Raw genomic sequence first — 12,780 nt, forward strand, 5'->3', positions numbered from 1 at the left:
ATGCCCAATAGACCCATATGCCAGATCCAATGCCCCAAATCCTGGCCAATTGGGTCTAGAGTCCAATGCTTCGCATTTCGGGGAGACATTCCGGGACAATGGCTCCCCAGTGGGGAAAAGATAGCTCGGACCTTGTCCACATATCCTGACCGAGCACAATACTACGAGACTTCCACGGTTGTCTGCTTTGTTGACTAAGACCGGCATATTAAAGTTTGACTTTTCAACGGGCGAGACCTTCCATCCCGGTACATCCACCGGCCTTGACCGGGCAGAAGAATTGATCTACCTCATCGACCCCAAGTATCGGATACGCCATTGAGACTCATGCCAATTGAGCTCCCATAGACCCATACTGTATACATGGCTATTCACAGCAATGGTATGTTTCGAGACGGATTCTCCCCGAAGTGTCACTGTCAGCCCTTTGGTCCGTAGATCGTTGGAGATCTAGTACTAACTCAATATCTATGGCTCCACATTGCCTAGGATGTTAACAGGTTGCCTAGACACAAGGTTCTGTGATGGGTTACCTGTGTATCACTTCTTCCGAGATTGATGGTTGCTTTCTGTCACAGCAGACCTGAGTACTGGTAGCCCGCTGTGATGGCTACACCACCAACTGAGAAAATAGCATGGGAATCAGTTGGTCGCCGCCCCACTGGCCTTCCCGATCCTTTGTGAAGGCAACATTCTGCCCGAGACTGGAATATTGATTGGAAGTTTCCCCAGCCCGTCATCCCAAACTTTGATCACCCTGGATCTACAGCCCGCCAGCACCGATCGTATCACAACCACGAAGCTCCCGGCAAAGAAATCTTCCATTACCGTCTGAAGTATCCGAACCTGTCGGCACGGATGGAAAGACAAGACATCACATCAGGTAGACAAGGGTGCTGATGTCAAGAGAGAATGTCTCATTGGCTCGCCGCCCTCCGAATTCTGGATATGAAGCTTGTCAGGCGGAAATATGCTTTCGATGGCGTTGAAGGCAGACCAGTTCAAGACTCCACTCATTACCGAGCGACGCATCCGACGACCGTTTTTGCCTCCCCGTGGCAATTCTCGCCGGCATTTGTCGAGCATCCTTGACGTCGGACCATCCTGGACGTCACTCAACCAACCCCACGCCGTGCCGTTGTAGTACGAGGCGCACAGCCAAGAGACAGCAAATTTGCTCACGGCCGAAACGCCTCTATTGAAGAACTGCCTTTCTGGTCAACCTTACTACGCCAATGGCAAGGAGCTCACCTCCTTTGGAATCATTCTTCCCTGCAATGTCACTAACACTTCGGAAAGTCACGAACCCCTTTCACATGTGTCTGCTTGTCATACTAGATGCTGGCATGGCGGAGTGGGACATCGAAACACGGTGGCCTAGTGAGCATGTCCCAGAGAAGCTAGGGCCAGAGAGAGTTACAGGGAAACTATCCGTCATCTCCACCATAGTCTACGTAGCTTGTCATGCCTCAGCGGGAGGAAACATTCACCGAAAGGCCGGGAGCCGTAGGTAAACTTTCTCTCCGAGTCGAGTCTGTTTCCTAAACGACACACCGATGTTACGTTATGCAACCCATTCCCGTTACCGGGAAATTTAAACGGCATCTTTTGCACGCAAGGCTGGCTCTGAGTTTGGATTGTTGAGATCTCACGATCTGTACGAAGGTACTTTGGTGACTGAGCCTGGGATCTGGCACCCGAGGGCGTACTCTGTGAGCAATATTGTGCGGCGAAAGAAACGTCTGAGGATATTCTAGGTGCTTCGTTTCCTTCCGATGTCATTTCCCGGGTCATGCAGGAAATCCCACGTCTCACTGGAGACTCTAGAGCTTTCGAACAATAGAACAATCGAGGCCTTTGACTTTCGCACCCTCAGATGATAGTTTTTCTGTTTGTGAGTCTGGGACCAATTCCGTATTGACCAGAGAGTGGTGGGTAGACGTGGGAGGCTGGCAAGCCCCCTCAATCGGCGACAAAGAAGCTTTTGAGAGGATTGGTGGCGCTGGCATGGATAGCACTCACCCTCTTAGGTTTGGCTCGCGAAGAAATTTGCGCATACACAAGTTCAGTAAACGTAGGACTTAGCAACTCACGCTCCTCATAACCTTGATGAGCTGGACTTCGAACAAGACAAGAATATACCTACTGGCGTTGGACTAAGATCCGAAAGTTATATAGACCTGCTCAGGTTTATTCTTAGGAGAAACATACATCTTTCAAACAAACCACGTGCTCGATGTTCCGGGGGATGTGCAAGAAGTTCCATGGTAGACATGAAGCAATTATAGTACACACGTTTCTCGCACAAGATGATTATCAGACAGAGAGAGCATTGCTTACCGACTACAGCCTAGACGCGGCCCATGAGACAACCAAAGAAATCGTGTTTGAAGTGCAAAGTTCCTCTAACCCATTGCTTTTGTATAGACTGACGAATGCAAGTAGATGACATACATAGTGGATGTCTTTTTGGGAATCATCATTATCAACCAGCTCCTACAGTACAAGGAAAAGAGCTTCGGCCCAAAGTAGGCCCGCCTGAGAAGAAGGAAAAGTTCCATTCAAAAGTCGTAAGAGAAAACCGAAAAAGAAATTTAAGTAGAACGCTTGGCGAACTCGACACGGAGAATGAGGTGGCGGTAACCGACTAGAAGCAGAAGAGGTCAGTATTTGAGGGATTGATGGTGATAAAATCATGAAACAGGACGTTGGGAACATACAGCCATCCACCTTCTCGCAAGCAAGTGCTGCGTCGCTGCGGTCCGCATAACTGATGAAAGCGAAGCCCTTGGCCCGTTGGGTTTCCCGATCCCGTGCAAGGAAGACTCTGGTAACACGACCGAAACGTTCGAAGAGATCCCGCAATTCGTTCTCCTCTGCCAACTCGCTGACCTGTATACCACGAACAATAGTCAGTAATTGAATGAAAACGAACAAGCCATAAGCTCGTATAGCTGGTGAAAACCATGGGAACAGCCAAACATACGTTCGTAACTCTCAGAGTCGCCAAATCGTCCTTCTCGAAGCGACCACCCATCTTCTCGCCGCCAGCAGCACCGCCCTTCCGCATGTGAGGAGGAACGTAGCTGGACTTTCCAGCACCAAGACCACCGACATCCTCCTCTGCCTCGGCACCAGCACCAGCACCAGCAGTGCCCTCCTCGACAGGGGCCATGGTATCCTTGAAGGGACAGCGAGCGGTGAAATGCTCTCCACTGCAAATACGACACTTGACCTTCTTGTCCTTGAGCTGGTCCTTCATGCTGCCCTTCTCGCCACCTTCCTTCTCAGCCTCCTTGGCGTTGGCCTTCCAGTTGACGCTGGGACGGAAGACGATGTTCTCGCCGACGGAGGTGGTGTCGAACGAGGGGCCGGCAGCGTGGCCCTTCTCTAGCCCGAACTTCTCCCATTTGCGGCGCTCAGCGACGTGGGGGTTGACGTTTTCGCGGACCATGGTCGTCTTAATTCGGCGGGTGACCTTCACTTTCTTGTTGTCATCGTTGTAGCGGTAGGAGATGACGGTCTTGGTGCCGTCCTTGTTCGCGATCACTTCTTGCGGCGGGAGCACGGAGGGGTCATCGAAATCTTCGTCGTCAGCCCAGTCGGCGCGGCTGCAAATGAGAAATATCTGTCAGATCGAAAAATTTCAAGGGTTTCAGACTGTTTGTACTCACTTCCCGGTTGGAGACATGGTGTAAATGGTGGTGTTATTACGGCTGTTGAATTTCTGGATTTCTTTCAAAGGCGAATCCGTTGTGGATTTAATAATTTACTGTGGCGTAATGTGGCTGGTGAATGCAGTCACGTGGGGCGGCGATACGCCCCATCACGACAACAACTTGTCAACTAGAGTCTCTCTGGCCTTCAGTCTACATAGTTGGTTTCGGATTTATGGACTGATCATGTCAATCGGAAATTGCAGGGCATGTTGTTTAAACATGTAGTATGTCCTCGCAGGAAGCAGCGTCACGAGGAAATCAGAATTCAGATCCAGCTAAGACGATCTGATGCTCTCATCGTGTGCCAAGATCCCATACATGTTCCTGACCGTTGGGGAAGGCCCCAAAAAGGCTAGGAAATGCCTGGGCCCTGCAATGTAGCCTTCATATCGAAGGGCAGACACTGCTGAGTGTTGATTATCTTCCCTGATGCCCCTGGTCGCAAATACCAGATTCGAATACCTGCTCGCCCAATATCTACGGCCGTGATACAGAAAAGAGATTAGCCATCCCATTGATTTACAATACTAACTCGAACAGATTTAATGCACTTTGTGGCTTTTCGGTCAATGAGTTCGGCAGGCGGCCAGGCCATTGTACCTTTGGTCAAGCAAGCATTTGGTCTCTTGTGATCTACGGCATCGGTTTATCGAATGCTCAGTGACAAATGACAGTGGGTTAAAATCTAGTGGGAGGCAACATGCAAGATGCAGACTAAGATCCTCGTCGCAAACTATCCTCGTTCTACACGTTGGTGCTGTCTAGGGCTGAGCGCTAGCTGGCGAGTTAGGGCTAGGTGATGCGCCCGATATAGTCGCAAAGGTGTGCTGGAGTTGGCCTCATTGTGCGATGATGCGATCAACTTCAACTTGCCGAATGCAATTCGTCGATTCGAAGCTGGGGGTATCGAATCATGAATGCTTGAGAAAGCCTCGCGGGATCCTCGCATTTGCCATTCTATGGGGATCTATTTTTCGGTTCAGTCATTTGGCACTATACCCTCTTAGCTCTAAGGCCATCACATGATTCACAGATACACCGCTACTTAACTACCAATTTCCCATCAATCCCCCACATTCACCCTCTACTATATTCATTTCTATCTTCTTCACCCTCCCTCTCCCGCCTATCTCTGAATTCGTCGAGCCCTTCTATCGCTCAGCTAAACAGGCTATTGAGGCTACTGAGGCTATTGACATGTACGCTCAGCCCCAGGGCTTCGCAGTTTCGGTGCGAAGCCCCGAGCCTGCCGGGTACGAATTCAATACATCCGAAGTAAGGCTTACAAAGCCCGAAAGACCACCGACCATCAGTCGACTACCAGATCAACCGAATGCCCATACGTAGTACCTCACTTACGTTCCCCATTGTTGAGAGTGGCCATCGTCATGATCGACAACCCGGTCATACCTTCGCTACTATCCAGGTTTGTCACCATCTACGATTCCACATGGATCAAGAATCAATGTGAAGCAGTACGCGAAGAATATCCTTAATACTACTAGGATTATGCGTTTTAGGTTCGAACATTGCCAATTGCATCTAGGAGTTATTCACAGATTCAAACATCCTACAGCATAATGATCAATGGATTATTCACTACGAAGTGGATAGCGATCACCGCCACAGTTCGATTGGATTACTCCGGAGTAATCCCTTTTTGGATGGGCTGCACGTATAAAACAAACGATATCATCTCCCGGTTCTTTCTATCGGCGAGTCTGTCGTTGAAGGCGTTTCACGTTGGACTTGCATTTATATCCGATGAACTCGAACCAGCCTATAAACGGTGCTACGGTGGCTTAGACCAACAGCAGATCACACACCCAAGGACAATCATGATTGACAAGGAGAAGGCCTTACGGAATGCAGTTACTGAGGGTTTCCCAGAAACTCAAAACCCTCCTCAATTCCGCAAGGCCTTTTCCTTATCTGTCATGGTTGTCATCGGGTGGGGAATTTGCTGCTGGTCAAGAAGCCCCTTCAGCCACCGGAGCACTTGATTGTATGCCGGTTCTCGCTCGTGGGATATAAACGCAAGTCCGATGTAGAACCTCTTACCAACCGAAGATTCGCCGCTACCAAGTAATGGGAAGTGATATTGTTTGTCTTGTACGTGCAATCTATCCAAAAAGGGTATTGCTCCGGAGTAATTCGATTGAACTGCAGTGGGCCAGAAATGCGGCGGTCAATTGGTGATCGCAACGTCTTAGTGAATAAATCAATGGGTTATCATCTCACTGTAGGGGGGTTTGAATATGTGAATAACTTAATCCCAATTAGCGATACTCGAACGTAGAACACTTCATCCTATCATGTTAAGGGTAAATCCTTCGCTCATTGCTTCAATTGATTCTTGATTCCTTGGGATATTGTAGATGGCGAGGAGCCTTGAGGGATCCCAGCAATGATTTGGGATCTGTATCATTCGGTCTGCCTTGTTTGGTGGATAGCGAAGGTATGACCGGGTTCCAAGGCTGTCAATCGTGATTATGGCAACTTTCAACGATTTGGATATCCCAAAGCCTGTGATTGCTTATGATATCGGGGTTGGGACTTGGGCGAAGGCTGGTACGATATGGGCATTGGGTTGATCGTCCCCCTGAGCCCTATCTAGGGCCCTATGAGCGTTTCGGTTGGCTGTACGATGGAGCTGATACTCGAGGAACTTACACTATGCCCCCGCAACTCCCTTGGTCAATGATAGTCTGCTACAGCTACAGATAACATGGATTTTTGATCAGCAGTGAAGATTTCATGCAAATACGAAAATGCTATCAATTGACAATCTCTGATCGAACCAATTCCCTAGAAAATCCACCAACCCAAAAATAGAAAGTCCACCCAGTATGTACAAGACGAATCATATAATCGAAAATCAGAGTTACCGACCAATCAAACGAATCTCGATCGGCCGCAAGATGCAATACATCACAGCAGAAAAGGCAAATCCTAGCTCAAAGCCGACATCGCCACCACCAAAAGCTGGATCACCAGCATGCTTGGCGATAGGACCCGTCCACCACGTTTGGCTCATGCCCACAACAATACCCACAATCCCAAAGGCAAAAGCAGTGGATGCGGCAATGCCCATTGGAAGCTTGTGGGCCTTGTCGTAGTCCTCGGGGCGATAGCCACCAAAGCCACGTCGGAAAAGGAAGTGATCAGTGAGCGCAATACCAGAGTAAATCGACAGCCAGTAGGCGATAAGACCCATGAAGTTCTCGAGAACGGCCTCAAATTCCGAATAACCTGGAATGGCAATGGCGAGGGAGACGCACGATGCGAGGAAAGTCCAGATGAATCGCGGCACACGTTGTGTAGCACGGCCCAACACTTGGAGGGTTAGGGAAACAGAGTAGATGTTCGGGCAGTTGTTCGCGATGATGGACAAGGCCAGGATGACGAGGCAGAACTTGCCGAAACCGCCGAGAGGCTCGAGCACGGCTCCGATGAGACCACCGTTGAGCGAGGCCCGGTAACCTGCGGCGTACTTGTTGTTGTAGCCGTCACCCAGGGCCGTTGCGGACATGACGGCAATACCGAGGAATTGAGTGAAAAGCAAGGGGATGATCAGACCGAGCCAAGCGGACAAGAAAACAAGACGGCGGCTCTGAGTCTTGGGCTGGTAGACGGTGTAGTCGGCGGCGTAGCTGGTCCAGCCAGTTGCAAAGCCGTAGACAGTGGATCCAAAGGACAGACATGCGCCCATTTCAGAGATGCCGACTCCCATTGGGATATTGACGAAATCGCCCGAGTGAGCGAAGCAGCCAAGCACGATGAAAAACACAATGCAGGTGGGGATCCAGCTCCAGTATTCGTACATGTGGACAACTTTGTACCCACAAAAGGTGACGGAGAGTGTGCAGAATGTGATGATCAGGATACCGGCATATCCAGGGACGCTGCCATTCACTGCGTTGAGTAGCTGGGCGCCGACGATGGCGTTGGCGGCAGACCAACCGACACATGCAATGATGTTGAGGACGGCAACTAGTGGAAAACCCCAATCAGCACCACCGTTTGCCACAAACAGATAAATGGAGTCATAGAGCTAACGCACCGAATTTCGTAGTCCACCATCCAAACCAGAACCGCGAGAGCACCATCTGGCGCAGTCCGAAGACAGGACCAAAGGTCGAGAAGTAGCACACGGTCATTATACCCAGGAGGTTGAAGAAGAGATCAACCAGAATGGCATCGATGAAGCCCAGCCCGAAAACAGACTTTCCGAGAACGCCAATGGCGAAGGAGCTGACAACCATGTTTGCGGCCAGCCACTAGGAATGGTCAGTGGGAAAGGCTTCACGCCATGGCAATCATGCCAGGTAACTGTCGCAAGAACACACCATGCTGCCAATATTGAGGTAGGACGTATCGGTCCGCTCAGATTCCGGGACCCGTTCGACACCTCGCTGCTCGATGTTGAGCTTACCAGCGAGCCGCTGGATCTTGGCATATAAAGAATCACCATATTCGAAGCTCTCGCCCGGCACAGCACCATCGCTGGCATTGTCGAATGGCTTCGTGGGATTCGATTCAGAGTCGGTGTTCACCTCAGGGGCCTTCTCCAGGTCCTGGTCGGGTCCGCGGAATGCTTTGGTGATGTCGGGGAGCATCTTGTTTCGAATCCTCACCAATGAAGGAGAGGAACGTATTAGTATAGATGGGATTGATCGAAGAGCTTGGTATGCTCAGCGAGACACCCAGGGGATCAGGATGAACGGTAAGACTAGGGACAATGCCACACCTCTTCCATTTTTTTTCTCTCCACAGAAAGGGAGGAGCTCTTCATATAGTGTCGCGAGAATTCTTTGCGCGCCTGCCCCACCGCCATGTCGCACCGTGGCAATTGCCAATGTTAGCCCTCGCGTGTGGCTCTGGAACAAAAATTTCCAGTGGAGGTGCCAAACAACAAGCCTTGCGACCCGCCAACGGGTCCCAGTCGAGCCAATCATAGCTCCTCTAGGGGCGCTAGCTTATCAGAAAGTCGCTCGATGGGTTTATTCGGGCGAGTCTCAGATTGACTGAAGATATCTGTGATTGGTCGTAAAGATATGTCAAGCCGAGAAAGTGGGTGCTCGGCCCCCGATCGGGGAACCCCGATTCCGATATCTCCCTGATAGTGACTGTTACCTTCACTGTTCAAATACCTTCCTTTATCGTACCCCTTATGCCATTGATTGCTTGTTGAATACTTTGACGCTAAGTACTCTGATCACCTTGCAGGATCGCGCAGGGACCTTTCACAGGGGTTCAAACCTTGTCTGCATTGGCGTAACCCCTCTGGACTTCAATGCATTTAGTCAGACTAATGTCGATCAAGCTTCGTTCCCCTCATTGCCAGACAGGAGATGCAGATGTGCGTGAGATTTTACATATGATGATGGCATTCCTTCCACACGTGGTCATCCCATCAATTTGGAACGCGGGGAAATATCCACGCGATCGGGAATAAGCTTCGGTCCGGACTCCGGACCCCGTACCACTATAGCCGTACCGCGTTAGCTCACTTGGGTACTAGTAATAGTCCTGCCAACTTCATTCATTCAGTCCAAACTGAGCATATGATCATGAGGAACAGGCAATGCCGCAATCGCTAGCAGTGACTCCAGTGAGCCTTCGCTAAGCCAATTGCCATGCCATTGCTACACATGCATCTTCAAGGATTGTACGAAGGGACTTGGCATGTGTCTGTACTCTGGTACCCTGCGGGGATTTAACCTTCTTCTAACTACTGTAGGAGCGATACCCACATCCGATATGCATAAGATGGCGGAGCTCGCCGTGTTAGCCTTCATTGGTGCGATCACGAACGGACCAGATCCATTGACCGATCCGCTCATGCAGATCTATGAGCTTCAGCGGCCTATGCTCGAATCTATCTATTGAATCTGCAATCTCGGTGCATCTCGGGGCATCTTCTTTTGCTGCTTTCGATCAATGTTCCGTTGTCCGTATGGCATTGGCATCGCACCTTCCGGCCAATTGAGAGAAGTTGTTCTTCGTATCTAGTCGGGGTGTTTGTTTCTGCATAACCGGTTTTGTTCAAAGCAAAATCTCCCGATCAAGGAGCTAGGTGGTTTGTCGCTGAGTCGAGACTAGCCACCGAATGATTCTAGAGCACTCCATCCGTCGCTGAGCATACCTGTCATACCAGATGACCCTACATCTTGGGAGATGAGAATGCTTGTGGGTGAACATCCACGAGAGGGATACATGGACTCTGTCCGAAGACAAATTTTCATCAACAGACCTAGGTGGTCTGTTTAGAGACCGATGGACATCTCCCTACGCAATCCACCTTACCCTCTTTCGATATTCATCATACCAATCACAATGCACGGCCACGCAGAATTCTGGCTATTGATTTGGGCGAGATACTGCAGAGCTATTGTCCATGGAATGTGTAGCCAGATCTCTCTGACATGCTACGCGTACTCAACCTCTTGAATTGAGCCAGCAGTGGCTCCATGCTAAAATATTGCTGGTGGTGTTGTGTCGCGTGACTGAGTCCCTTGTCATAGGGAAAGACCCTGTCTTATACACATTTCTAAATTCGATACTTTCTGCTCGGAGCCGTATTTCTATTTACCGGAACATGGTAGTCGTATATCAAATGCTGCCTGATTAACTTGAATGTACAAGGTAGATGAAGGCAACTTCCATGTTGCTTCGCGCTTGTTCTCCTTTCTACATGCAGATGTTGCCGGTCTCATGGACCATACATCTGGTCCTAACTGGCCCTAATTGGTGAATCATTTTCAAGCTCTCGCGCCCAAGTCACTGGAAGGATTCATGAGAAACCATGCAAGACTCAAGAGGTTTTCTAGTACATACACAACCTTCACATATCAATGAGAGTACAGTAGGGGCCTTTGTTCAGAGCTGTGAATCTTTCCAGATACCTGAATCCCTCCTGTCACGCTGATGCGTCATTGTGTCTCCTTTCAGGACCAACACTGAGGGCTTTCATCGATGTCCGAAAAAGGAACGAACGAGCCTCTACGGCAAGAACGACTATTCATCAGTCGCACCTTCGATTTAGGGCTTCGACTTCCCTTTTGGTTTTCAGGATGTATTCTCAAGTTTACTTTATTTTGGTTCCTCTTTTCACTTCTACGCGTTCATTGTTTATCGATTTTCAACTTTGCTTCTTGGAAGACTTAGATTGCTTCTACTTTCTCATTGGAAGCCCATCATTCGAACCCATTCCAACCAGATATGGAGAAGATAAGCTCCGCTAAAGAAAGCGATGCCAGCTCTAGGCGCCGTCGTTTCTCTACACTGTCATCGGTGTTCCGCTCAAAACCAAAAGACAGAGCCAGGTAGTTATTGGTACGCCTGAGGATGACAGAGATATCACGCTGACCAATAGGTACAGTTGCATACCTGACGCAGTACAAGCAGAACCAACATGTCTGGAAAGTATCCATTATCCGGTTTACAATCCTCTGGACCCTCGTCATAATCCAGAGGTGGTTAGCACTTCGTGGCGTCGTTCACACAGCTCGGCTTCAGAGACATCCACCCCAATCTCAAAGATCCAAACCATCACACGACGGTCTCTTCATAAAGCACGAACAGGGCTGCAGGCGCTTAGGGCAGGAATAATCAATCATTTCAGTGAGGACGGGTCCCGCGACCAGAATCATGTCAGCCTGCACAGTCCTGGGCGCGAAGATGATGTGACTGAAGGGTCATCTGTGACAGTCACATCAGCCATTTTCGACAATGCGACCTTTGGGGCTGAGATATTCCGTACAAGCACTCCAGTCCGTCCAGCAGGCAATGCGGAGACTGGGTCACTCCACTTTGTTCTACCTGGGCTTTCAGATAGACTTTCGTTTGCGACTGTTCCCGAGCGCGAAAGCAAACGCAAACAACGACCCTGCGGCAATGCTGTAAGTACTCCTAGGGCGAAACGGACGTATACCATGACCCACGACCGGAATCTGGATCTCCAACCATCTGGATCTGGAGACTTGGAGGCAAAAACGCATCTTGACGATTGTATCGCTCACACCACACCCTCGATAGATGACCCTATGAGACATCCACCATGGGGTGTGGCCTTCTCTGCCAAGAAAGAAAACGCAATGCCTCTCTATGACCTCGCTGAGCCCCAGTCAAATTGGGCCGGCCACTGGACAACAAATCCTCAAGGTTCAAGCCTCAGCCACGCAAGTTCAGGTACGCAGAGAAGCGACGACAAACTGAGCTCACCTTCACTTTCACTGTCAAGGCAATGCTCTGCTGAGGTCAAATTTGCATTTCCGGGAGTCTACCAGGAGATGTTAGAGCAGTGCTCGAGACAGGGCGATAGGGAAGATCCGAATGAGCTTGTTCCTCATCCTAACCAGCGTTGCCCTGATGGCAGTGAAGTTGAAAACCCCCCGAACGCTTCTCCCACCCCAAACGAATGCATCAATCTCCATGATGGCGCACACGGCGAGGTGTCTTCTCATGAGGACGATGAAGGCCTCATCCCGTTGTTACCCCCACAAGACCCGATTCCCCGTTTTGAAGAGCTGCAACCATCTCACCATCCCAATCCACTCAGCTTGACGCACAGTCGACACTCTAGTGACCGTTGGTCATCAGTCTCCGAAATGTCAATGCCTCCGTGGTCGAGAGACGATGGATACTCGAGCCGTTACACAACTGAGGAGCTCATGTCGCCAGATTTCGGTTCTGAGATGACCTCAATGACAAATGATACATGGTCACCACTTGAAGACGAGCTTCAGTTCCCAAGCCCGATTGAAGAAGAGAATGAGTACTTCCTGGTCGATGGCAAAACAAGTCGCCAACATCGAGGAAATCAACCAATTAAACCCGCACAGCCTATCATCATTGACTACAACATTCCCATCGAAGACCGACCATTGAATGATTTGACGTCTCCGGAGATCCTTTCTCCACATTCATCTAATGGCATTCCCGGTGCACCGTTTGACTTTGAGGAGGACACAGATGACGAGTTTTATCCTGGGGCTGTACAGTTAAGACGTTATTATTAGGACAAGGCTTGGGAGTGGACACGGGATAACCACAGTTG

At 49.9% G+C, this 12,780-nt stretch overlaps 3 protein-coding genes across 3 annotated transcripts; 1 reads left to right on the forward strand and 2 right to left on the reverse strand.

The window, feature by feature from the left end:
* Positions 1–2,594: 2,594 nt before the first annotated feature.
* tif35 (translation initiation factor eIF3 core subunit g) lies at positions 2,595–3,691 on the reverse strand (the record flags this gene model as incomplete). Its single annotated transcript, XM_056663413.1, has 4 exons — positions 2,595–2,647; positions 2,721–2,892; positions 2,987–3,611; positions 3,675–3,691. The coding sequence occupies 4 exons, from the start codon at positions 3,689–3,691 to the stop codon at positions 2,595–2,597; spliced, it is 867 nt and encodes a 288-aa protein (XP_056525526.1).
* Positions 3,692–6,603: 2,912 nt separating this feature from the next.
* N7515_002670 (cytosine permease) lies at positions 6,604–8,338 on the reverse strand (the record flags this gene model as incomplete). The annotated part of the gene is made up of 3 exons (XM_056663414.1): positions 6,604–7,712; positions 7,783–7,999; positions 8,069–8,338. The coding sequence occupies 3 exons, from the start codon at positions 8,336–8,338 to the stop codon at positions 6,604–6,606; spliced, it is 1,596 nt and encodes a 531-aa protein (XP_056525527.1).
* Positions 8,339–10,943: 2,605 nt separating this feature from the next.
* Positions 10,944–12,742, forward strand: N7515_002671 (uncharacterized protein; the record flags this gene model as incomplete). The annotated part of the gene is made up of 2 exons (XM_056663415.1): positions 10,944–11,047; positions 11,104–12,742. The coding sequence occupies 2 exons, from the start codon at positions 10,944–10,946 to the stop codon at positions 12,740–12,742; spliced, it is 1,743 nt and encodes a 580-aa protein (XP_056525528.1).
* Between the last annotated feature and the right edge of the window lie 38 nt (positions 12,743–12,780).

The sequence above is a fragment of the Penicillium bovifimosum genome (genome assembly GCF_028826915.1).
Source record: "Penicillium bovifimosum strain IBT 22155 chromosome Unknown utg000002l_segment0_segment0, whole genome shotgun sequence".
In the NCBI taxonomy this organism is placed as follows: domain Eukaryota; kingdom Fungi; phylum Ascomycota; class Eurotiomycetes; order Eurotiales; family Aspergillaceae; genus Penicillium; species Penicillium bovifimosum.